This window comes from Podarcis erhardii (genome assembly GCF_964252035.2).
Source record: "Podarcis erhardii genome assembly, chromosome: 10".
NCBI lineage: Eukaryota > Metazoa > Chordata > Lepidosauria > Squamata > Lacertidae > Podarcis > Podarcis erhardii.
Genome location: NC_138500.1, coordinates 6,322,101 through 6,349,423, shown reverse-complemented (window position 1 = coordinate 6,349,423; position 27,323 = coordinate 6,322,101). Strand labels below are relative to the sequence as shown.

General features: G+C 46.9%; 1 protein-coding gene across 1 annotated transcript in view; it reads left to right on the top strand.

Moving 5' to 3' along the window:
• Window positions 1-10,832: 10,832 nt before the first annotated feature.
• GDI2 (GDP dissociation inhibitor 2) overlaps window positions 10,833-27,323 on the top strand; it is a 29,385-nt gene continuing 12,894 nt past the window's right edge. The window contains exons 1-3 of the mRNA XM_081880072.1: window positions 10,833-10,991; window positions 21,725-21,832; window positions 24,599-24,698. Of these exons, the coding sequence (XP_081736198.1) occupies window positions 10,947-10,991; window positions 21,725-21,832; window positions 24,599-24,698 (253 nt within the window). The 5' untranslated portion in view covers window positions 10,833-10,946. The remainder of the gene's footprint in view (window positions 10,992-21,724; window positions 21,833-24,598; window positions 24,699-27,323) is intronic.

The window sequence follows — 27,323 nt, the reverse complement described above, 5'->3', positions numbered from 1 at the left end:
TTTAAAACGCTTTAAAACACTTAATTATAAAAGCAGCATAAAATACAGTATAAAAACATGAATAACAATAAAATTCAAAAATCAATTAGATAATCCCCAGGGCTAGCTGGCTGAATTGGTCCTACTTGGGCCAGCGCGGAGGGCAGGGGAGAATTAGCTGTGGGGTCTCAGAGCGGGTGGAGGGGGAGGGGGAGGGAAGAGAAGGGAAATAAAAGATCAGGCTGAATTCAAATTAAAGGCCAGACGGAATAGCTCTGTCTTACAGGCCTGGCAAAAGGAGGTTAAATCTTGATGGGCCCTAGTCTCATGGAACAGAGCATTCCACCAGGTCGGAGCCATCACTGAGAAGGCCCTGGCCCTGGTGGAGGATAGTCTGACTTCCTTAGGGCCTGGGACCTCTAAACTATGGTTATTCATGGACCTTAAGGTCCTCTGCGGGGCAAACCAAGAGAGGTGGTCCCGTAGATACGAGGGCCCTAAGCCACAAAGCGCTTTAAAGGTCAAGACCAGCACCTTGAACCTGACCCTATACTCCACCGGGAACCAGTGCAACTGGTAAAGCACTGGGTGAATATGCTCCCATGGCAGGGACCCCGTGAGGAGCCTCACTGCAGCATTCTGCACCCACTGGAGTTTATGGGACAGTTTCAAGGGCAGCCCCGTGCAGAGCGAATTACAGTAGTCAAGCCTGGAGGTAACCGTCGCATGGATCACTGTGGCCAGGTCAGGGCGGGAAAAGTATCTATTGGCCCATCTATCTCAGTATCATCCGCACTCTTTTAAAAAGCTGTTTGACAGCAGAATAGAATTCGACAAAACGTGGTGGACTTTCCTTCGCTGGAGATTTTCAAACCCAGGTTGGATAGCTATATGTTAAAGGGTTATTTAGCTGTGATTCCTGCATTTCTGGGAGTGGACTAGTTGCCTTCAAATTCTACGGTTCTGTTTTTTCAAGTAAATAAGACCATTCATGCCCGGGCGTTGCAGCTATTTTGGTCATTGTTTTCCCCAACGCAGAAATTGCCCATATCCTCTAAACTAAAGGTAAAGTTAAAGGGACCCCTGACCATTAGGTCCAGTCGTGGCCAACTCTGGGGTTGCGGTGCTCATCTCGCTTTATTGGCTGAGGGAGCCGGCGTACTCCGGGTCATGTGGCCAGCATGACTAAGCCGCTTCTGGTGAACCAGAGCAGTGCACAGAAACGCCATTTACCTTCCCGCCAGAGCGGTACCTTTTTATCTACTTGCACTTTGACGTGCTTTCGAACTGCTAGGTTGGCAGGAGCAGGGGCCGAGCAATGGGAGCTCACCCCGTTGTGGGGATTCGAACTGCTGACCTTCTGATCAGCAAGTCCTAGGCTCTGTGGTCTAACCCACAGCGCCACCCGTGTCCCTAAAGAAGTGTTAAACATTCTGCATACAGAAGGTACTCCAATCTCTTTCGCATTTTGGTATTCATTTATTTTGGGCCCTGCCCCTAGCCCAAGATCAGAGGGTGGCCAGAACTATACACCTTTATTCTAAAAATGCCCAGCTTTTATATCAGGCATTCCCAACATTCAGCCCTCCAGATGTTTTGGACTACAATTCCCATCATCCCTGACCACTGGTCCTGTTAGCTAGGGATGATGGGAGTTGTAGGCCAAAACAACTGGCGGGCCGAAGGTTGGGGATGCCTGTTTTATATAATAATGGTACGGCGAGACAATTTCATTTTATTCTCCCCCCAAAGCCCTGTCCTAAGAGAGACCACTCCGTCCTGCTGCATGAACCATCAACTCTAACCGTACATTTGGGTGCTGAACAATTAACTTGTGCAAGCAGGTGAGCAAACGATTCTTTCTCAAACAGGCAAGCAGCCATAGATGGGCGGGGTATAAATAATAAAGTATTATTATATTAATGCTGGAGAGCTGTGGAACGGCCAACTCACACATGCTGCAGGCTCCGGAATTGGCTTACTTAAATGGCTTTGGTCCAGTATACCTGAAGGAGTGTCTCCATCCCCATTGTTCAGCCCGGACACTGAGGTCCAGCTCCGAGGGCCTTCTGGCGGTTCCCTCCCTGCGAGAAGCCAAGTTACAGGGAACCAGGCAGAGGGCCTTCTCGGTGGTGACGCCCGCCCTGTGGAACGCCCTCCCACCAGATGTCAAAGAGAAAAACAACTACCAGACTTTTAGAAGACATCTGAAGGCAGCCCTGTTTAGGGAAGCTTTTAATTTTTACAGTGGTACCTTGGGTTACATACGCTTCAGGTTACATATGCTTCAGGTTACAGACTCCACTAACCCAGAAATAGTACCTCGGGTTAAGAACTTTGCTTCAGGATGAGAACAGAAATCGTGCTCCGGCGGCACGGCAGCAGCAGAAGGCCCCATTAGCTAAAGTGGTGCTTCAGGTTAAGAACAGTTTCAGGTTAAGAACGGACCTCCGGAACTAATTAAGTTCTTAACCCGAGGTACCACTGTAATAGATTGTTGTTGTTTAGTCGTTTAGTCGTGTCCAACTCTTTGTGACCCCCTGGACCAGAGCACGCCAGGCACTCCTGTCTTCCACTGCCTCCCGCAGTTTGGTCAGACTCATGTTTGTACCTTCGAGAACACTGTCCCACCATCTCGTCCTCTGTCGTCCCCTTCTCCGACCTGAGGGGCTCATCTTCCAGCATCATAACTTTTATATGCCTGTTGCCTTTGTCCATGGGGTTTTCTTGGCAGGGATACTGGAGTGGCTTGCCGGTTCCTGCTCCAGGTGGATCACGTTTGGTCAAAACTCTCCACTATGACCTGTCAATCTTGGGTGGCCCTGCACGGCATAGCTCATAGCTTCTCTGAGTTATTCAGGCCCCTTCGCCACGGCAAGGCAGTGATCCATGAAGGGGCTGTAATAGATTATTGTATTTATATATTCTGTTGGAAGCCGCCCAGAGTGGCTGGGAAAAACCAGCCAGATGGGTGGGGTATAAATTTATTATTATTATTATTATTATTATTATTATTATTATTATTATTATTAAAGCCTGATGATGCCTGCAAGCAACAAAATAATCACAGCAGTGCTGGCTTCCTTTGCAAAGCTCTTATTTCAAGTGACACAGCTGCCGGATGCCTTGGGCAGGGACCACACCCGAAGGCGGCCCATTTCCAAAGATTTGTCACTCTAAGGCGGTGTTCATCTGCTGCCCTTTGGCTTCTGAGTGTACAGATCTTCTGCTCTATCCAGGCATATTCACTCAGTGCCACATCTACTAGACAAAGACACTGTGTATTCCTGCTTTAAAAAGTAGGAATACACATTATTGCTTTATAACTAGCGCCTTCATTTAGACGCCAGGCAAGAACGTTCCTCTTCAACCAGTCCTTCGGCTGGTTAACATCCAATACCCTTTTATTTTTAAATATAGTTGTTGTTTTTTATAAAACATTTCAAACATTACATTGACAAACCAACAATATAGTCTTTTCTCTGCTGAGCGTAGGACGTCCCACGATCCATCTGGTTTTCTATTATCAAATACAGTGGTACCTCGGGTTACATTCACTTCAGGTTACATACGCTTCAGGTTACAGACTCCGCTAACCCAGAAATAGTGCTTCAGGTTAAGAACTTTGCTTCAGGATGAGAACAGAAATCGTGCTCCGGCAGTATGGCAGCAGCGGGAGGCCCCATTAGCTAAAGTGGTGCTTCAGGTTAAGAACAGTTTCAGGTTAAGAACAGAGCTCCGGAACGAATTAAGTACTTAACCCGAGGTACCACTGTACAGTAATTACACTCACACTTTATAGTTTTCTGATCTTAATAAATGTAGCATTGTCTCTTTTTCTCTGATCATGAAAAGTTCCTCAGCTGATCATTGCAGGATTTATTTCAGTCCTGCTAACGTCTTCACATTTTTGCAATAATTATTCATATAACAAATGCATTTACCGTATTTTTCGCTCTTTAGGACGCACCCGACCATAGGACGCACCTTGTTTTAGAGGGGGAGAACAAGAAAAAAAAAATATCCCCCTCTCTGCCCAGCGCCCCTTCAGCGAAGTGGCAGGAGGTGCTGCACAGAGAGGGGGAGAATATATTTTTCTTGTTCTCCCCCTCTAAAACAAGGTGCCGTTCAAGGTGCGTTCAGTCGCCTTCAGGCGGCTACCTTGGAAGCCTGTAGGAGAGCGAGAGGGGTCGGTGTGCACGGCCCCTCTCACTCTCCAGGCTTCAGTGAAGGCAACCCGAAGCCTCAAGAGTGCGGCGGGAGTTTCCGCTGCGCTCCGGAGGCTTCAGGTTCCTTTCAACCTGCTCTTTGGGGCTGGCGTGGGGAAGCCCACCTCCAGCCCCAAAGAGCAGGTCGGGGAGCAGCGGAAAGGCGTGCAGCCTTCCCGCTGCTCTGCGAGCTTCTTGGGGCTGCCGGGGAAGCCCAGGTTCGCCCCCCCCCAGCCCCATAGAGCAAAGAAGCCAAGACAGCGAGCAGGATGCCTCCCGCTCGCTGTCTTGGCTTCCAGCCGGGAGAGGCTGCGCGCAGCTATGGCTTCTTTAGCCCTGCGCAACCTCTTCGGCAGGGAGAGGCTGCGCGCGGCTATGGCAATACTCCCACAAAAGCCCACAGGAGCCGCGCACCGTTTAAGGAGTGCACGGCTCCTGCAGGCTTTTCTACGAGGAGGGAGAAGGGACTGACTGGCCGCGTCAGTCCCTTCTCCCTCCTGAGGAAAAGCCCACAAGTGCCGCACGGAGCCTGTGTGCGGCTTTTGGGGGCTTTTCCTGCCTGCCTCCCCCTGCATTTGCTCCATAAGACGCACACACATTTCCCCTTACTTTTTAGGAGGGAAAAGTGCGTCTTATGGAGCGAAAAATACGGTACTCCAGTCTCTTTGAAATTTTTGGTCGCTTCGGTTCAGGATTCTACTGGTCAGCTTGGCCATCTCCGCATAGTCCATCATCTTCATCTACCATCCTCGATTACTGGTAATTCCTGTAACTTCCAACATCCGATACCCTTTTAAATGTGTTGTGGGAGGGGGGAATTACTGGTTTCTTTTTGTTCTTATTTTAGTATGTATTTTGTGTTCTATAGATTGCATTTTTACATCGTGAACCACCTTGAGATCCCTAGATGAAAGGCAGCGTATGAATTTTAATATTATTACAGTCGTACTTCGGTTCCCGAACGCCTTGGTACTCGTACGTTTCGGATACCGAATGCCGCAAACCCGGAAATAAGTGTTCCGGTTTGCGAACGTTCTCCGGAAGCCGAAAAACCTGACGCTGCTTCTGATTGAGTGCAGGAAGTTTCTGCAGCCAATCGGAAGCCGCGCCTTGCTTTTCGAACGGTTGCGGGAATCGAACGGGCTACCAGAGCGGATTAAGTTCGAGAACCAAGGTACCGCTGTATTATAAGCATCGTTGTAATCACCAAGCTGGGACGCGGATGGCGCTGCGGGTTAAACCACAGAGCCTAGGACTTGCTGATCAGAAGGTTGGCAGTTCGAATCCCCGCGACGGGGTGAGCTCCTGTTGCTCGGTCCCTGCTCCTGCCAACCTAGCAGTTCGAAAGCACGTCAAAGTGCAAGTAGATAAATAGGTACCACTCTGGCGGGAAGATAAACGGCGTTTCCGTGCGCTGCTCTGGTTCGCCAGAAGCGGCCTAGTCCTGCTGGCCACATGACCCGGAAGCTGTACGCCGGCTCCCTCGGCCAATAAAGCGAGATGAGCACCGCAACCCCAGAGTTGGCCACGACTGGACCTAATGGTCAGGGGTCCCTTTACCTTTACTTTAATCACCGAGTCAGACCACAGGTCTCTGTAGCTCGGTGTCAGTCCACCGACAAGCTGCTAGAAAGTTCACTGTCATTCTCTTATTTTATTTTATTTTTTAATAGCTGCTAGCTTTCCTCCCTGCCAGAGTGGCTTAAAACTCAATTCCTTTTCTTGGGAAGCTCTGGCAATAGAGGCTCTGTGAAGGGAATAGAGCATGGGTAGGCAGACTAAGGCCCAGGGGCCGTATCCTGCCCAATCGCCTTCTAAATCCAGTCCGCGGACGGTCCGGGAATCAGCGTGTCTTTACATGAGTAGAATTTGTGTTTTTATTTAAAATGCATCTCTTGGGTTATTTGCATAGATGTCAACGTTTCCCTTTTTTTAAGGGAAAGTCCCTTATTCCGAATAGGATTCCTCGCAAGAAAAGGGAAAAGTTGACAGCTATGGTTATTTGTGGGGCATAGGAATTCGTCCTAAATATATATATATATATAGTCCAGCCCCCTGCTGAAAAAGTTTGCTGACCCCTGGAATAGAGAATCTCTTTAATAACTCCCAGAACCCTGAACAAACTACAACCCCCAGGATTCTTTGGGGAAAGCCGTAACTATGGCATAATCATATTTGTGTACAGTGGCACAGGTTAAGTACTTAATTTGTTCCGGAGGTCCGTTCTTAACCTGAAACTGTTCTTAGCCTGAAGCACCACTTTAGCTAATGGGGCCTCCTGCTGCCGCCATGCCGCCGGAGCACGATTTCTGTTCTCATCCTGAAGCAAAGTTCTTAACCCGAGGTACTATTTCTGGGTTAGTGGAGTCTGTAACCTGAAGCGTATGCAACCTGAGGTACCACTGTATACTGCAGGTGGGGCCTTAGTGATCTGCTTTTACAACCCAACAGCTTTTTGGTTTTTAATCACACAGCCCCAGCAAAAGAGCAAAAAGCCACCCAAAAATTGCCCCTTTGCCTGGGTCTTTGCAAACTGCATTACAACCAGACTCCCTGCTGGCAATGCTCAGAAATGTTTGGCAGTTAGGTTAGCAGTGCTCAAGTGTTTTTTCTTTTCTTTCCAGCTGCACACAGGAAATCTGAATGGGGCGGGGAGGAGGGGAGCTTGAGAAGGAAGAAAGAGTTGCTCTGGGTGAGAATCTTGCATCAATCAGCAAAGTTCCCTTGAGAGCTCCACCCAAACCTCTTTCCCCCTCTCTTTTCTCTCTCTCTCTTTTTTTTTTTTGCATTGAGGCCAGCTGGTGTGTTTCATCCCTCAATTGGCTATTCATATTTTTCCGCTGCTTAGTTTCTGTGCAAGAAGTCTGAAGTGATCGGTTTTGCAGGAGGCCCCAAAGCATGGGGCACTTGTAGAAAGGGGGCAGGGGAGCTCCACCCGCCGGCAGCTGGTTAGAGGCGTCGTCGTGAAAAGGCACCAAGCTTTTCAGTTATTTCATTATTTATTATTATTATTATTACTAAGGTTTTTACTGCCAGGGAGGTGGCAGTTAACATTGCACTTGCTGGATCAAGCAGACTGTCTGGCTAGAGTGGTGCATGCTTTAGTTATCTCCCGCTTGGACTACTGCAATGCGCTCTACGTGGGGCTACCTTTGAAGGTGACTCGGAAACTGCAATTATCCAGAATGCGGCAGCTAGACTGGTGACTGGGAGCGGCCGCCGGGACCACATAACACTGGTCCTGAGAGATCTGCATCGGCTCCCAGTACGTTTCTGAGCACAATTCAAAGTGTTGTTGCTGACCTTTAAAGCCCTAAACGGCCTCGGTCCAGTATACCTGAAGGAGCGTCTCCACCCCCATTATTCAGCCAGGACACTGAGGTCCAGCGCCGAGGGCCTTCTGGCAGTTCCCTCATTGCACAAAGTGAGGTTACAGGGAACCAGAAAGAGGGCCTTCTCGGTGGTGGCATCCGCCCTGTGGAACATCCTCCCTTCAGATGTGAAGGAAATAAGCAGCTATCTTATCTTTAAAAGACATCTGAAGGCAGCCCTGTTTAGGGACGTTTTTAATATTTAATGCTGTATTGTTTTTAACACTCGACTGGGAGCTGCGCAGAGTGGCTGGGGGAACTCAGCTAGATGGGCAGGGTACAAGTAATAAATTATTATTATTAGGCCAAGGGCCCGCCTGAACCAACATCTTGTTCTTGCAGTGGCCAACCAGATGCCTGGCTCAGTTACCAAAACTATGTTGGGTATTAATTACACTCCTTGATTTCTTTTTCCCGAGTGGTAACTGTTTGCTGCTCTGCATCAAATTCCAGTGACAACCCCCCCCCCCCGAGAAAGGCCCCCTCAAACCCCGCAAGCAAGGTCTGCCTCTCTTGTTTGTCGCCACGAACTCTGATTCAAAGACAGACTGCTCCTGCGCATGGAAGTTCACTTTTAGCTATCACAGCAACATCGTCATCGTTATTTAGAAAAGGACACTTCTGTATCTCATAAACTTCATTCATCGATTGCCATGATAATTTATCGCCTTCCTTTTCCGCATCTCGGCTCTATTCGTGGAGGGACAGAGTAGAAACCATTATAGTGAAAAATAATACAATACAGTATATAAATTAAAAAGATGCATAGTTTTGATGAGTCAAGGTCAGGCTTCCTCAGCCTCGGCCCTCCAGATGTTTTGAGACTGCAATTCCCATCATCCCTGACCACTGGTCCTGCTAGCTAGGGATCATGGGAGTTGCAGGCCAAAAACATCTGGAGGGCCGAGGTTGAGGAAGCCTGGTCAAGATTGTGAGCAAGGCTTTTATTGCAGGACCCTGTGGAGATGCATATGTGCCCAAGACTGTTAAAATCATAGCGTGCCTTAGGGTAGAATCCTATGCACATTTGTTGTCGTTTAGTCGTGTCCGACTCTTTGTGACCCCCTGGACCAGAGCACACCGGGCACTCCTGTCTTCCACTGCCTCCCGCAGTTTGGTCAGACTCATGTTTGTAGCTACGAGAACACTGTCCCACCATCTCGTCCTCTGTCGTCCCCTTCTCCTTGTGCCCTCCATCTTTCCCAACATCAGGGTCTTTTCCAGGGAGTCTTCTCTTCTCATGAGGTGCCAAACTATTGGCGTCTCAGCTTCAGGATCTGTCCTTCCAGGGAGCACTCAGGGCTGATTTCCTTCCGAATGGAGAGGTTGGATCTTCTTGCAGTCCATGGGACTCTCAAGAGTCTCCTCCAGCACCAGAATTCAAAAGCATCAATTCTTCGGCGATCAGCCTTCTTTATGGTCCAGCTCTCACTTCCATACATCACTAATGTTTTAATAATAAAATAATAACTATAAATAATAATAATAATAATAATAACAACAACAACAATAACAATAATAAATAACAACAACAATGTAATGTAATGTAATGTAATAAAATTAATAATAATAATAATAATAATAATAATAAATAACAACAACAATGTAATGTAATGTAATGTAATGTAATGTAATGTAATAAAATAAATAATAATAATAATAATAATAATAATAATAATAATAGCAACCACAACCTTCCTTCACCCAAGGATCACAACAACAATGTTAATAATAATACTGCAAAACAAAAAAAAAACCAGTTACAGATAGGTAGCCGTGTTGGTCTGCCATGGTCAAAACAAAATAAAAAAAATTCCTTCCAGTAGCACCTTAAAGACCAACTGAGTTAGTTCTAGGTATGAGCTTTCGTGTGCATGCACACTTCTTCAGATACACTGAAACAGAAGTCACCGGACCTTTCTATATAGTGAGAAGGTGGGGAGGGGTATTACTCAGAAGGGTGGTGGGAATGGGTGATTGGCAGATAGCTGCGATGAGCCTGTTGACGACTCTTAACGACTGCAATAGGTCTAACAGGAAAAAGCAAGGGGTGAGAAGGTGAAAAATGGCTTTGTCATGTATAATGAGATAAGAATCCAATGTCTTTATTCAAACCAGGTCTCTCCATAGTTTTAAGTTTGGTGATAAGTTGCAATTCAGCAGCTTCTCTTTCCAGTCTATTTCTGAAATTCCTTTGTAATAGAACAGCTACTTTGAGATCTTGTATAGAATGTCCTGGGAGATTGAAGTGTTCTCCTACAAGACAGAAAAACCAGTAGGAGAACACTTCAATCTCCCAGGACATTCTATACAAGATCTCAAAGTAGCTGTTTTACTACAAAGGAATTTCAGAAATAGACTGGAAAGAGAAGCTGCTGAATTACAACTTATCACCAAACTTAAAACCATGGAGAGACCTGGTCTGAACAAAGACCTTGGATTCTTATCTCATTATACATGACAAAGCCATTTTTCACCTTCTCACCCCTTGCTTTTTCCTGTTAGACCTATTGCAGTCGTTAAGAGTCGTCAACAGGCTCATCGCAGCTATCTGCCAATCACCCATTCCCACCCCCCTTCTGAGTAATACCCCTCCCCACCTTCTCACTATATAGAAAGGTCCGGTGACTTCTGTTTCAGTGTATCTGAAGAAGTGTGCATGCACACGAAAGCTCATACCTAGAACTAACTCAGTTGGTCTTTAAGGTGCTACTGGAAGGAATTTTTTTTATTTTGTTTTAAAAAAAAAACCGCCACGCTTTTCTGCTGCGGAAGCCCGGCGAAGGGCAGGCGGCCTCTCCCGCGCCTCTGCGCCTGCGCGACCACCACCGATCCCCCGGCAGGGGGCGCACCCTTTCCCCCTCCCGAGAGCGAATGAGGACGCTCGAGGGGCGGGCCTATCCGGATGACTGACGCCTCCCTCGCGGCGGCGGACCAATCCGGGCTTCCTCTCCGGCCAGCGCTCCCCCCCCTCCCCTCCCTTCCCGCCCTCGCCTCTCCGATGGAGGAGATTGGGGCTCCGGGGGGCTCCTCCCCCTCGGGCGGCCGCGGAGGCCCCGCCCCGGCCCCGCCCTCCCCTCGGCGCCGCCGCCAACCCGGCTCGCGCCACGACGCAGGCCCCGCCCCTCTGGCGCGCTCTCTTCCCGGCGGCGGCGGCGGCGGCGCCTCCATTTTCTGCTCCTCCTCCTCCTGGACGTCCGCAAAGTGCTGCCGCCCTCAGGCCCCTCCGCAGCCGCTGCAGCAGCGCCGCCACCGCCGCCGCCGCGGGGAGAGAGGAGCCGAGGCCGCCGCCGCCGCCGCCGCCGCGGGCGCGACGCCGACGACGACGCCCTCCTTCTGCCTCCTCAGCACCTCCAGCCGCAGCCGCCTCCTCCTCTTCGCCGCCGCCATGAACGAGGAGTACGACGTGATCGTGCTGGGCACCGGCCTGACGGTGAGCCGGGCCGGGGAGAGGCCTCCTCCACAGGCCGCCGCCGCCTTCCGCCCTTCCTCGCCGCCTCCCTCCTCACGACTACTCCCCTCAGGCTTTTCGCCGGGTTTCTCCCTCATTTTTATTTTATATTTTCCCCACACAGGCGCCCTATGACGTGTCTCCTTCTCTCTCCCCCCCCCAGCAGGAAAAAACAACAAAATAATAATAATAATAATAATAATAATAATAATAATAATAATATTAATAATAATAATATAACGACAATAGGACCAGCCGCCCGAGAAACAGTTTCTATCCAAATGCGATTTTTGGTTTTAAACGCAGTGTAAGGTCTTTATGGGAGTATATTGTATTCAGTTATGGGGTATCATGAGTTTTTAGGGGGCTAACCAAGGCTGGGATAGCAGGGTTTTTGAATATCTGATGTGGGTTTTTAAAATCTCGTTGTTCTGTATGGGACAATGACAATAAAGATTATCGTACTGTAATAATTTTTATTATTTCTGGCTGGGTTCCCCCAGCCGCTCTGGGTGGCTTACAGCACGTAAAAAAATATACTAAAACATAATAATAATAATAATAATAATAATGTAATGGTTTTACATACGAAATATGCCTGAGGATTTTTATTTTTTGATACTGCCCGCCAAATGTCACTGGATCCAAAGGTCCCCCCCCCCCCGCCCTCGATTTCCTTCCACGCCTTTTAACTTTCTCCTCGCGATACTTTTATTATTTCTACCCCACCCATCCGACTGGGTTGCCCCAGCCACTCTGGGCGGCTTACAGCACGTACAAAAAAAAACCAGAATAAAACGTTACACTTAAAAAAGCTTCCCTGCACAGGGCTGCCTTCTCTGGGTCGTTTGGTATTTGCATTTTTTGGGTCGGTGGGGGGAGAAAGAGCCGCTTGTCCATCTTTGGGGACGGTTTATTTTTGGGGGGTGGGGGTCGCCTCCAGCGGTTGCCCCGTCTCAGTTCATCTCCCTCCATTTCAGGCTTTGCTCCTTATTTTTCTTTTTATAAAAGCAAAACCACAAGCCTTAATTTGCTCCTCTCGCTGAATCTGTGCCATCTTTGTTCAGAGCTTCAATCTCCCCACCTTAACTGTTGTGCCCTTCTTCCTTTTTCTTCTTCCCCCCCTCCCCGTGTTTCTCCTTAGGGGTCGCTGCTGCCTTTGCCTTAACCTAATGCGTTTTTTCCTCTCCTGACAATTCCACACTGGCCTCCTTTTCTCTGGGTGTATTGATTTTTTTTTGCCCTATCATAACTCAGCTCACACGTCTCAGTGCTGCTTCCATCCTCCCATTGCCCATTTTTGCACGCATGTCCCTCTTCTCCCCTTCTGGGGGCACTTACCTTTGCTCTGGCCCCCTGAGGGCTGGCCCATTAGCATGAATGGGACACTGCCTGCCCCACAGACCTCAGTCTGCCCACAGCGAGCCCCTTCCTGCTCGTTGTCTTACTGGCATCCAGCCCACTCACTGACTGTTAGCTTCCTCCTCTTTAGTCTCAGTGTTGCCTTTGTAGAACTCAACAGGGAACAGAAGGGACCAAACCAGAATCACTAGGCTCCGCCTCTTCATTATCTCTGGCTCCACCTACTGTTGGCCTCCCTCCCTTTCGCTCTGCCAGTCCCCCATGGGCACCAGGCACCCTGGGTTTTTGCCATAGCAGAAACCTACTGCCTCTGAGCACGGAAGCTCCACATAGTCTTCATGATCTGTAGCTGTTGATAGGCCTTAATGCCTAATGCCATTTAAGGTGATGACTATTAACCACATACGATACGATAATCTTTTTTTGTCATTGTCCCATACTGAACAACGAAATTGAAATAAATCTACACCAGACATTCAAAAACTATCCCATTTTGTGGCAGTGAATACCGTAAGTCAACCATGCGCTATGTGAGCACACCTGCCGTGCATCTTTATTCAGCGAAGAGCGCCTAGCCATTGTACCTGGCATTCTTCCCCTATCAGTCTTAGTAGTAGTGACATCCCCTTTATTTGTCAGCAGCGCCATGTTCTGCAAGTATCACTCCACTACTCCTCTGATTCGCCACCCCGTATTGCTCTTGCCAGTTCTTTTGCTAGCAGTGCTTCCCTGAAATGAAATCTCTCATTTCAGCCCCCTGTCACCTCCCACTTGCCTTGCACATGTCTCCCTTCCCACTCACCTATCCCATGACCCTTTCTTCAGGGCACTGATTATATTTTGTCACATTCTTACTTGGCGCCCTCTTGCCCTCCAAGTGGCATTTTTAATTTCTTGCCCTTGTCTCTTCCCTTATGTCCTTTCCTTTCCTTTGTTTCATCCCCCCACCATTTTCTTTTAGCCTTTGGGCTTTGTTTTATTATTATTATTGACTGCCTCTAAGTGTCATGTTAATTATTTCCCTTTATTACAAATGCTTTTCTTTCTTACCCCTGTCTTACTACTTAATTCTCTCAGTCATGGCACTGCTATTCTCTTTTCATCCTCCTTTTTACTCCTTCTCTCTCATGGCCCCCTCTTTGCCTCTGTTCTCATCCTCTGTTCTCTTCATACCAAATCCTCTTTGTTACTGCTCCAGAAAGATCAAGGTCATCCCCTTGGATACCACTGTTTTAATTCCATACTTGACGCACATCTCTGTGGTTTCACAGTACTCACCACGTCTTCTAACCATGTTGATTTGTCCTTTTCTTTTAACATTTCTTTACATCTCTGTTCCATTTTCATAATAGGCATCTGCTTTTCCTTCAGGGCAGCATACGTGACCTTAAATCAGGCTTCCTCAACCTCGGCCCTCCAGATGTTTTGAGACTACAATTCCCTGCATCCCTGACCACTGGTCCTGCTAGCTAGGGATCATGGGAGTTGTAGGCCAAAAACATCTGGAGGGCCTACTCAGCCACCCTGAGAGGAACTGATAGGCCACTTTGCGCTACTTATGTAGGATAAAAGGGGGTTACATATTTTTTTGAATGACCCAAGACTACCTGGTTTGATTCATGACTATGTAGAGATTTGAACATGTATTTCAAGCCCTGATCTCACATGTTCAAGAATTTAGCCATTGGCTCTTGCTTTACAGCCCTACCTTCCTGCCTGAGTCATATGTCATCTCCTCTAGTTTTTGTTTGACTTTTTCCTTTAGGCCTGGCTCTGTTATGTTTCCCTCAGCCTAGCCTTTCTTACATGCCTTGATTCCTTTTCCCATTCGGAATGTTTGTAGCTTCTCTCTTCTTCCCAGATCACATCTGTCTCCTGACCCTTACCTGATTGTTAGCTCCTTCATCCTCTTACTTCTTTGGTTTGCTTTTATGGTGCTTTCCTCTTTGCCCTGTCAGGTTCATCTAGCATAATATTGTCAATGGCTCTCCAGGGTTTGAGGCAGAGGTCTCTCACAGCTCTACCTGGGGATACCTGGGATTGAATCTGGGACCTTCTGCATTCAAAGCAGAGGTTCTGCCATTGAGCTATAGCCCTGTCCTCCTTTCCTGCTGTCTAGTATCCCCCTGAAACTTCACTGTCAGTGGTGTCCTTGATCTCCCCAGCCCAGCACCTTGGCTTCACTCTTTCCTGTGGCTAGTCTCTTTGAAAGAAGGGCCTTTCTTCCAAATAGCCAGGTAACATCTTAATCCTTATTCACTTGGTGCTTGTCATAAACTGAGCTCTTGCTGCAAACTGAACTATTTACATCAGCTAATATGACAAGAGGAGGAGCTTGTTTAAATTTGAGGGAGGAATAAATCCTGCTTCTCAAATATTGATTCTTGCCTTGCTGATTACTGCTACCCTTTTAAATTGTCATTGCCTTTGGGGATTACAATCTCAAATTGACACCATCTCGCTTGGACACCCTTTCTGTGAAAGGGAATTGATGGTCAGCACCTCCCCAAAAAAGCATGTTTGCCTTAATTTCGCAATAATGATGTCTTCCATTTATGAGGTGGCTTGAAGCAGGAGTATGAATTTGACGTGGTATAGGAGGCCTTAGCCTCGTATTGTTTTGTAGCAAACCAATTTTCTAATTGTCACTGGTGGGTTAACGTGGGTTCTGGGAAGCTGGGTTTTAGCTGGCATTTAAAACAACCCTGCTACTGTTCACCATAATTTGCAGGTGGGTGAGTTTTGAGAAGATGACTTTTTGTAGCCTTTTATGATCTGAAATGGGGAGCTGCCTGCAAGGAGATCTGCCTGAAAGTTGCTGTATAGGGCATCGTATCTAAATGGTGGCAGCCTCGTATCTAAATGGTGGCAGTCACAGTGTAGACCAGTCACCTGATCTTTCAACAACCCTGTGTGTGTTCTTCTAATAAAATGGCTTTTCTCGCCCTCTTCCACTGATGGCTTACCAATTTCAGCTCTTGTAGTAGATATCAGTTCTGAACAAATGATGGATGGCAAGACATAAGATGAGAGAAGGCATTGTTCTGTTCAGGGGAGAAATAAATATGGCTCTGAATGAACGCCTGCTTCCTGTGATTGTTGAAGCCAGCTTTTTCCTGCTTTTGTTTTCCAAAGCTTTGCTCGTTTGGAGGGATAGAACAAGAGATTTTTGCGTTTTGGCTGTGAAACATGCTTTGCATTCCTCCCTGACTTTGAAGGCCCCTGGGTGTAATTCTGCTAAGAGCTGTGTGTGTTTCCAGTGTTTTAGTGCCTCTGTGGTTACCAGCTGTGTGTCATGATTGCAGACTGCCGAAAGAAGGGCGGGGGTAATAAATGGAGTCTGCTTGGGCTCAGGTTAGTTACCCAGCGGCATTCGTTTTGCCATGTGCATTAGTACAGGCCTGCCGTCCAGAAACAAGTGAACAACACATGGAGAAAGCTCAGAGGCTGCTATTCAAGCTGCACTATGAGCTTCTGTCTACTATATATGTGGCAGGAAAGCCCTTTCTCATGCTTGGGTGCATGTTGGACTGAATTTTGACCTCTTGGGACATAGCTCGCTTGTGGTTTCCTCTGTTTTCTAAGGAAATGCTGAATGAGACAAACGAAAATGTTTCAGTATAATTCTAACATTGCATTCACTTATCTATTTACAAGATTTAATTGCTGTAACCTCATTGTCCCTTATCTAGCAGAGCTTGACTTTGAAAGACTTGAGGGTTTTGCTGGGTATGAACACTTTAGACAAAACAGCTTTCCTTGACCAAAAATTGCAGCTAAGTAAAGTATCTGACCCTTTACTTCAGTTATTATAATTAAAAAGGCCTTGTGTTTAAACAGAATATATACACTTTAAATAATTAGTTGTTCTGCATAATTAAGCTTGCGTTTCTTAAATCTGGGCTGTCAATCAACTCTGAAACTCCTTATCTTGGAACTGAAAACAGGTACACATTGGAGCTTTCAGCCAACACTCTTCAAGCTTTGAAATATTTGTTGGCTTTGTTTGTAAATTGGGCATCTTTATAAAGAACTGAACCAGTCAATCTTAACTAAGAAGTTTTTGCATTATCAAAGCTTAGTTCTGCTACAGCATACAGTATTTCAAATGGGCCAAGGAACCAGATTGTGCAGTAACACAACCCTATTCCTTGCACTTCTTTTATAAAGCCTTTTATGAAAGTGCAAAAAGCTCTTAAATCTTTCTTGCCCCGAGCCTGTTCTTTATTGCGTTTAAAACATTTATATATGACTTTTAGTTCTTAAGAGTGGTTGAACAGGATGGAGAGGGAGGGGGTAGATAATTTGCCAGGCCTACCCAGTTAGTTCCTTGCAGATCTGAAACTTGACTCTAGATTAAAGTCCAGCAGCAGTCAAATTTCAGATATCTGAAGTAGGAAATATTTCAAAGGGGTGAAACTGTCACCACAATTGGGAGCAAGCCTGAACTCTGTGCAGCTTCCTTAAGAGGAAATGGGGGGTGTAACTGGGCTGTAAGCCTCAACTGCAAACCTTGGGAATGGTGCAATACTGTTCTGCAATCTGTGCATAGTTCCTCCTTGGCAATTTGACCTTCATTCGCTCACCAGTTCTGTATTTGATTTGAACCTCAAACTTTTGATGTGTCTTCATGTTCTTGCTACACCCCAGGAGTAGTGCTGCTGCTTAGGGTGACGATTACCAGTTTTAAAAACTGCACGTCTCTATGTAGTGTTACTCGTTCACAGTGCTGCTCAGAGTTCTCACTAGTTTTTGTAGATGCTTACCTTGAAAACAACTGAAGAAAATAAGAGTGGGATTTCAGCCACACTGGCAAGGGAGGCCATCGTGAGTATTCAAACCTCCCTAAGGCAACTCTTGACAAAGGTTACTTAAGTGCTACATCTGTAGGCATCATGCTTTGTTGTGGTCTTCAGGACTGAAATCATGATGTTTGATCATGGACTGCAGATCTAGGCTGGAATGCTTGTGTGCCTCAGGAAGCTTATTGCCACTTCCGTAGCAAGAATCTGACCACAGTGTCCTTCAAACAACACTTGCTACATTTGATGGGTAGCAGTAGCATTCTTGCATAAAAGATATGCAGTAGTACAGATTACTGACTGGCAGGTTCATTGGTTTGGTGGAGGACGTCACTGCAGCTAGACCAGCAGCCCAGTGAAACATAATAAACGTTATAAACACATTGTTGGCCAGGGAATGAGTTTTGTAGCCAGCACATCTGTCTCCAACAGGAAGAAGATAGCCAGCTTACATAAATAGTTGTGTGTGAAGTACAGAGATCCACACGATTTGTGCTTGCCAGGTTCCTGTCTCTTTGCCGCAGGCATGGGCCACTGTGTAGCCAAAGGAGGCAGAACATTCTAGCTTGACCATGTGTGCCTCCCTTTCTACTCGCTGTTCCTGGTGAGGTTGCGGTTTTGGCCCTGCATGACTGGGGTACCCCAGGTCCACAACAGTCAAACAGTCCCCCAGCCTTCTTCTCAACTTTGGAGATCTCAGCATTGTCACACACACTGTGGCGATCAAAAAGCTGAAAGCCCATGTAAGCATATAAACTCTGGACTAGAAGTCCCTGATGCAAACTTGGAAATCACTCTACAAAATACAGAGCTACAACAAATAGCTACAGTGCTTATCTTCATTCTGGGCAAAATGTCTATATAGCCACATGCCTGCCTTTCAAGCTCCCATTCTGGCTGGTCTGTGGGGGAACCCTGTGCTTATGCACACCTACCCAAGTTGTACGTGCACATTGTAAATGCATTCTGAGTATCTGGTTCCAACTCAGCAGTAGACCAAATAGAACCCTTCTGAGTTGTAGAGAGGGGCCTCCTAGTAAAAACTGCAACTGCTGCTGCAACAGTTTTGCACCAAAAGCGGCCATTATTTCACCTGGCAGTATAGTATCATGTGACCATGTCATGCAGATGGTCTTGGAGTTTTTGTTGCTGTTGTTGAATGCCAGCAGCTCCATGATGGCTGGTATTGTGGTGCCCACATTTCCACTAAAGTCCTACCTGTGACGTTGGCATATGTCAAAGATTGCACAGTGTAATTGTAGCTACAACATGATGCAACCGTGCGTGTAGTGTTCACTGGATTATCTATATGTTTTTCCCTTCCCAACTATGTTGTGCTTCTCCTTTATGGGGAACTTGTAGCATTTGGAATATTTGCTAAAGATCTGAGAACCTCATATAACTGGCTCTGTTGGCTACAAAGGAAGAAATCCGGTCGGAACTTAAACTGTGATGTGGACTTGCAGATAATTTTAAAATGGGATTAGAAGTGTACGTGCTGTCGATCCCATAGCTTGTCAGATACAAGATGTGTTCTCCTCCGCTGCACTTGGTTGTATAGTAGGTTGTTGAAGTGATTTCCTATTTTGCTAGTACTTATAGATAAGTGAATAGAAGCATATGGCAGGATCCTGTCCTGACTGTTGCTCCTTAGCTGAATTCGCAGAAAACCAACTACTTTTCCTTGTTTGTGGGAAGGGATCCCAATGCAACTGTATATAATGGGGTGGGGGGCTAACTTCTATCAGCATGGCTGATGGGAGTTGTAGTTCAACAATACCAGGAGGCCCTTAGGTTAGCTATAATCTACAGCAGCGGATCCCAAGTAGCTAAGTATTGTGAACCCCCTCCTTTTCAAAAGCCAAGCCATGGACTCCTTGGCTCCAATGTATCCAACATTGAAAATGTTGATACCTCTATGTAGTTTTTGTTATGTGAATGGTGCCACAGACCCCTGGATGGGGTCTGTGGACCACCAGTTGGAAGTCAACTGATCTATAGTGCAATCCTAACAACGTCTAGTGGGAGGCAAGTGTTGTTGAACTCAGTGGGGTTTACATCTAGGGAAATAGGATTAGGATTGCAGCCTTAATCCCTCTCACAGTAGTAACATTAATCCAGTGCTGTGGCTTTGGGTTGAGGAATGTACCAGTCCCATTGTTTCTTCTGCAGACCTTTGTCATACAAGCAGCCCACTTGCCTGGAAACTTCCTGCTTGTGCGGCTAACCTCAACAACCGTTTTATCTCATGTCCTTGATGTAAAGGAAGCTCTATCTAAAACTGGTGTATCCATCCATCTTTACCTGTAAAACTCACTAGCCACGATTCTGTTGGCAAACAATAGAACAGGAACTATGACTTCTTTCACAAGAGAGAGCCGCCTGAGAGCTGCTATCATGTCTTGCTCAGTGATTTTGTTTGTTTGTTGAATTTTCCTCCAGCAGCTTCTTCCTGTGAATTTTGTTGCTATTCGAATATTACTCTGTTCTTAGGACGAAGCTCTGTGGGTGTTTGCTTGTAATTGTGGAAGGCATTGGAATATCTTTACACCTTCACGAATATAAGCAACCATTAAAATATCTAACCTGTAGCATGTGCTGTAAAGTTAGAATGTAGACTGTACTAGGATAAGTCCTAATTACAAGCCTAGCTCCACTTTTTAACTGAAAACATGTTAGCCTGTTTGCAAGTTGCTTTTGGCTCTCAGCAAAAGCTACTTCAAAGTACTTAGTCTAGCAATGGAGCTGTTGAAGCCATTTTGCTTCCTGGCATCCTCAACCTTCGGCCCTCCAGATGTTTTGGACTACAATTCCCATCATCCCTGACCACTGGTCCTGTTAGCTAGGGATCATGGGAGTTGTAGGCCAAAACATCTGGAGAGTTGCAGGTTGGGGATGCCTGTTTTAGTACCACCAGGAATAGTATCTCTACATATTATAGCTGCCCTTAACCAAGTAGGAGAAATGGACTCTTGTGGAAAAAATCGAGGCACTGCAATAGGTTAAACGGCAGCAGTTACGTTTGGGGCATATTATCCTGGAGTAAATCTAGATTTTCAAGTTTGAGACTGGGCACTGAACCAACCAAGAACGTGTAGGCAGGATCTTGCTTGCCTAATGCTAACTAACAGCACTGACTGACTCACTCTGCCATGTTTAACCCTTGCTGTGCCCTCTAGAAAATCTGTTGGTGGTGAAGTGGGGATAATGGATCCAAATTTCTCAAAGGCTTAAAATTCTTTGGGTGGCAATAAAAGCAGTAGCTTCAGGGCAGGACTCTGTGCAGAGGCTTAGAATTAATTGAGATGACCTGTCCTACTCGTGTTGCAGATACTTTCAAAGAAACTAGAAGACACTGGGCTTCAGGTACACAGCTTTTCAGTCAAGTTGCCTCCCAAAGCAGCTTACATTGAACACCCAGAACATACACTATAATTAAGGGTGTAAATTCAGATGGGGGGGCTGTCCCTTCTCCAGAGAAAGGGAAGAGTGGTTCCAGGCAGACTTGGCTGGCAATAGAGACGTATAGCCCTCCCATTTCTCTGCATTCTCTTTTGGCTCCTGGCAGCACATTCTTACTCATTATCTGGGTGCTGTTGGAGTATTCTAAGGCAGAGAAGTCATGTGGGGACTGCCTTGCACCAGCACATGCAAATCTGGCGTTGCGCTTTCTCTGCTTTTCTCCCCAAGCATGACCACCAGGCTTCCTGCTTTAGGTTCCGTGTGGAGGCAGGGAAAAGCACAAGCTAAACTTGAAGATGTCGGTTGCTAAAGGAAGTGGAAGTGACTGGGCATGTGGCCGACTTCTCCTCGCCTGCCCACAGAGCCACGCCTCTGGAATCCTCCCTTGCTTTGGGCTGGGTAGCTGTGCAGCGTTGGCAGGCTGATTTGTCAAGCTATTGGAATATGTTTTGGAATATTTGAGCAGGTCTGGCTTGGCTGTGCTTTACTTGGTGGAAATGTTCCTCCAAAACAGTGCAGTCTACCACTCGGGTGTCAATTGTAAAGCAAAAGCTGTCCTCCCAGCTTAGCAGACGGGTGGCATACTTGTCACGCCTTAACCGGTTGGCAGTAGCTTTCACTTGCAGCACGGAAGTCAGCTTTGAAAAGAACCTGCCCAAGTAAACATATTCTGCACTCTTCTGCAAATTTCCCCAGCATTGTGGCTTTAATGCACCGGTCGTTTTTTTGTTTGCATATCCGGGAGCGCAGAGCTTTCAGGCTTTGTGTGCCAGTTTATAGAGGAGTACCTGCTGACAGGATACCACCTTGATACAGGTTTGCTTCAAGACATTAGTTAATAAATAACAGCTGGCAATTTTCCCCAGTTGCTTCCAGTGCTAGACTTCTGTTCCTACGTCCACATTTTCTCTTGCAGTAATTGGACAAGTTGCCTCTTCCAACGGCCACCTGCTTAGATTCACTTAGCACAGGATAGCGGTTCTCCCATCGCCGCCACCTCCATTGGAAGCTCTGGTAGATCATGAATGAAAGAGCAAAACCTGAGGGCTTCCTTGGTTTAATGTTGCCGCTTGTTTCTCTCTTACACAGGAATGCATTCTGTCTGGCATAATGTCGGTGAATGGGAAGAAGGTTCTTCACATGGATCGCAATGCTTACTATGGAGGTGAAAGTGCATCTATTACACCCCTGGAAGATGTGAGTATCCCCAGACAGCTTTATGTTGTGAATACGCAGATTCTGCTTAATTTCTCTGTCGAAATTAGACAAAACTAAAGCAGCATTCATGTGCATGGTGCAGCTTTACTCTGTCCCTGCCCCACCAAGCTTACCAGTTAAAACGGGTAGGGAGCCTGGATTCCTCCAGACATTGTTGGGACTACAGTTCTTCATCCCAGACCCTGCAAGCTGAGGCAAGCGGGAGTCAGGAGAAACAGGCTATCCACCCCGATTTAAAACACAGGATGCAACTGAGGCATGGCTAGGGAGTCGGGGGGATTCATATAAATTTGGTCCACTTGCAGACCTTTTTGCCTGGTGCTTCATCCTTGTGAAGAGAGAGCATCCTTCACAAGTAATAGACCTCCATCATTGCGCAGGGCTCTGCAGAGTTCAAGAGGACCTAGGGGGCTGGCAGGCTATAAATCAGTGCAGGAGGCAACAGGAAGTTGTGGGGGAGAGATGGCGTAAATTAGAAAGGCATGTGTTATTTCAGCTTCATGTATCGAACCTTGTCATGCTTGAACATGAAGCCTAAGGGGTGATTCCAGAGGCTTCATGGAAGAAGGTAGGTTCTTGAGGAGGGAATTGAAGGGGGGGTGGCGGTGTGGAATGTGTCCTAGAACTGGGCAGTTCTGCAGCCTGCAGAACTAATTGGGCCCACCAGAACTTAACACACTTCCCCTGAGAGGCTGTTCTGGTCAGGCCACGCCCACCTGCTCTACATCTGATGACATCAGGGGCAGGGCAGGTAATGGTACAGCTGGGGGACCAATGAGTTTGCAGGCACCACTGATCAGTTGATTGGCAGCACCTGCAAAGCCCTAGACTCACAGTGCTTTGGAAACGGCAACAATCAACTAATTGGTGGGCCCTCGTGGTGCTCTGTGCACGGCACTTTGCAAGCCCTGACCCGCTCACTCAGTAACAGTCTGGCTTTTGCATCTACCACTCTGGGGCAGGATTTGAGTAGGTGTTCCGGAACCACAAAGTAGTAGGTAGCTTGATTACTTAGTTAGCTTACACACAGGATTTGTGTAGCCCTCTTGGAACGTCGGGCCCCTTATATTTGCAGCTGATGCTAGATTCTCCAGTTGCTACAATGGATTTATTTTCAATCTGTAATTCTGCAGCAAGGCTGCTGAAAAAGTTCGTTTCTGCCTTCAGTATCCTAAATAGGCAGATTTTCCTCGGAGCAAATCTGGCTTAATTGGCATAAAATGGCTTCTGGTTGCATTAGTCTGCAGATCATCTGATAGGCTTTTCTCTAATTTGAAAGGCTCAGGGGTGGGGTGGACAAAGCTTCTAAACCGGAGGGCTGTCTTACCAGACGCTCCTGACTTGGTACTGTCAAATCCAAATTCTGGCACTAACTTGCATAAATATGAAACTTGCATAGGTTTCTCATCTTGTCTTTTCAGCAGCTTTCATTTGCAGAATGTTTATTTTCAACATATTGAAGGGCTCTAAGGCTAAGCCATGTCCTTCCCTAGATTTATTTGTGACAATAAACCACCCCACTCATATTAAATACCAAGCCATACAACAGAATATGAAATGTCATAGAAACAACAAAGAATAATAACAAAACAGCTGACACATCAAAGGATATTTCAATAAATGAATTGGCCCCTTAGCATAAAAAGGTGTTCAGGCAATGAGGACATCTGTTGAAGCTCTGCTGAAAGGGACTCCCACAGCTTGGGATGGGTAGTTGGCTCCTAGGTGAATAATAATACCTGACTTCTAGGTGGTGAATAATAATAATAATTTATTATTTATACCCCACCCATCTGGCTGGGTTTCCCCAGTCACTCTGGGTGGCTTCCAACAGAATATTAAAATACAATAGTCTATTAAACATTAAAAGCTTCCCTAAACAGGGCTGCCTTCAGATGTCTTCTAAAAGTCTGGTAGTTGTTTTTCTCTTTGACATCTGGTGGGAGGGCGTTCCACAGGGCGGGTGCCACTACTGAGAAGGCCCTCTGCCTGGTTCCCTGTAACTTGGCTTCTTGCAGTGAGGGAACCGCCAGAAGGGCCTCAGAGTTGGACCTCAGTGTCCGGGCAGAACGATGGAGGTGGAGATGCTCCTTCACGTATACTTGACCAGGGTTGTTTAGGGCTTTAAAGGTCAGCACCAACTCTTTGAATTGTGCTCGGAAACGTACTGGGAGCCAATGTGAAGCCTGTTGTGCTTCTGAAACATGGATGACTTCCCAGTGGTCCTCTGGGTGGTCTTGGTGATGGAGCAATCCTTAAGGTGTCCTGACCCAGGTTGTTCAGGGCTTTGTATATTAATACAAGAACCTCAAAGCTAGCCTGGTGATGCCTGGGTAGCCAGTGCAGATTTTCACAGAGGTGCCCCATCCTGTCAGCTGCCTGCCCCATCAGCAGCCAAGCTGATGCATTCAGCACCAGCTGGAACTTCTGGTCCCAAGTTATGTAGAGCACAGTCTCGAGGTTACCTATGCATGCGCTGCAGGGGCCAAGTGATCCCGATCCAATTGTAGCTGGTATGCAGATGAAGCTGGTAAAAGGTATGTACTCCTACAGCAATGCATCCAGGAGTGCCCATAAGATTCCCAGGATGACATCTGGGACTAGGGATGGAGATCTGATATGCAGGACAATTGGGTGGACTCAGCTGAGCTAGAAGTCTTTGCCCTCTGCATGCTCTTTCTCAGTTGACAGACCTTCCTGCAGGCATAACCACAGTCCTAACCACACAACTTCTTGTCTTCAAAGCTATACAAAAGGTTTAGCCTGCCGGGAACTCCACCGGAGTCCATGGGCCGAGGAAGAGACTGGAATGTGGACCTGATCCCCAAGTTCCTTATGGCAAATGGTGAGTGGCTGGCATCTTCCTTGGTGGCCTTCTCTAAAACGTCAGGTTTCTTCCCTTTATTTTAATGCCACAAATACCTGAGTAGGTTGCTCTCCTCTGCATGCCAGTCTTCCAGCACCCCTCCCCAGAGTTAGATATTAGTGCCTCCCTTTAGGTTTATCCCTTTTCAGACAGTACTGGGACCCAGTTAACTTATAGGCACTACTTCCAAGTAGGGCTGGGTAATATATCAGCATATTGTCCCAAACCAGTTTGAAGTCATATCGTGATACTGGTTTCATGATTTTTGACTTGGCAATATATCGCAAATCAGTGTGCATGTATGTGTGCTTTACAAAAATCACAAAGTGGGAAAAACCATGAAGCCAGCCAATGTTTCTCTTGATTTCTGCAGCCCCTGTTAACTCAGCCAGCTCAGCTCTCCCCTCCCCGGCAGTGAATCATTTTTGCAGGCACCAGCAAAAATGACGCAGGAGTAACCGTGAAGCCAACCAGTGTGTCTACATAGCTCCATCCTTATTTCAGATATCGTGATATATTGCAATGTTTAGCTGGTGATATAACATGATGTTGGCAACCATATATTGCTCAGCAGTACTGTTCAACTGTACACCGTTCCACCCTTATTTCAGACATTGTGATATATCAATATATCGCGATGTTTAGCTGGCAATATATTGTGATATTGAAGACCAGCTATTGCCCACCCCTATTTCCAAGTTGGTTGTTCTAGGGATCCACTGCCATAGCTTGCATATTTGCATAGCGTCTGTGTTAGAATGGGCAGTATATATCCTTATATAATCAGAGCCACCACCTTATGGCCTTTTCCAAAGGGGTACAGAGATGCTTATTTGTGTGGGCTGCCGCAGGCAGAGTGCCTCACTGTGTCACCCATCCTCGGAGAAGTCTGGTCCTGGCCGAAAACACAGATAGCCTTCCCCTCCAGTAATGAACCTAAGCCTGTCACTTCTCCATTACAAGCCTAGTTAGGCTCCTAGCTGCTGTGGAGACTAGCCTGGCCCTGAGTGCACTGCAACCACCTTGGTTGCTAGGTGGCCTGCAGCCCAAATAAAAATAATAATAAAAAAAATTATTTATACCCCACCCTCTCTGGCCAGAGCTGGGCTCAGGGCAGCTAACACCAGTAAAATTACAGCAAAATCATAATGGGGGGACCAATTTAAAATACAGGTTAAAATGCAATTTAAAATGCAGCCTCATTTTAGAAGTAGCCCGTAGATCAAGACCATAAGGGAAGGAAAACATATGGGTCAGACGGAGTCCAAACCAAAGGCCAGGCAGAACAGCTCTGTCTTGCAGGCTCTGTGGAAAGATGTCAAGTCCCGCAGGGCCCTAGTCTCTGGTGACAGAGCGTTCACCAAGTCGGGGCCAGTACTGAAAAGGCCCTGGCCCTAGTTGAGACCAATCTAACCACCTTGCGACCTGGGACCTCCAAAATGTTGTCATTAGTGGACCTTAAGGTCCTCCGTGGGGCATGCCAGGAGAGGCGGTCCTGCAGGTACGTGGGTCTTTGCCCGCATAGGGCTTTAAATTTTTCTAGCTGGCCATGACTATTCATTTAAAGCAGGAGCAGGAAACAGCTGTGGCTCTCCAGCTGTTTTTGGACTCCAGCTCCTATCAGAATGAGCCAGGAAGCTAAAGGTCAGGAATAATGATTTGGGGGGCTACTGGTCCCCCATCTCTGAATTAAGCTAGGTCCAGGGCTTAATCACTTAATTTGCAGGGCTGGGTTTTGTTTTGTTTTTACAAAAAAGAGCATGCCGAGACATTTGGTTCTCTTAGTCCTATAACTGTCAAGTCCTATAACTGTCAAGTGTACTGTAGCTGAAGTTCCAGAATCCTGTGCAACTCTAGCACATGTAGTTTTGTAAGCAGTGCCAACAACCGTATACCATATTTTTTGCTCCATAAGACACACCTAGTTTTTAGAGGAGGAAAAGAAGGAAAAAAAATTATTCTGAATCAAATGAGGTGAGACAGGAACCGGAGCAAGAAGAGGAGACGCCGGAACAGGAGCCGTGCAAGCAGCTCTCGCTCTGCTTGCTTTACAGTGAGGCAGGAGGAGGGGCGGACGAGAGCCACGCAGAGCGTGTCAGAGGCTCTCCCCTTTTCTTGTTTTAGCGAGCCAGGAGGAGGGGTGGCTCCCGTCCCTCCCTCCTCTCACCTCGCTGTAAAGCGAGCAGAGTTTAGAGCCGCCGACATGCTCTATGTGGCTCTTGCTCAGCTTGATTTACAGCGAGCCGGGAGGAGCAAGGAGAATCATAGAATCATAGAGTTGGAAGAGACCACAAGGGCCATCGAGTCCAACCCCCTGCCAAGCAGGAAACACCATCAGAGCACTCCTGACATATGGTTGTCAAGCCTCTGCTTAAAGACCTCCAAAGAAGGAGACTCCACCACACTCCTTGGCAGCAAATTCCACTGTCAAACAGCTCTTACTGTCAGGAAGTTCTTCCTAATGTTTAGGTGGAATCTTCTTTCTTGTAGTTTGGAGCCATTGCTCCGTGTCCGCTTCTCTGGAGCAGCAGAAAACAACCTTTCTCCCTCCTCTATGTGACATTCTTTTATATATTCGAATATGGCTATCATATCACCCCTTAA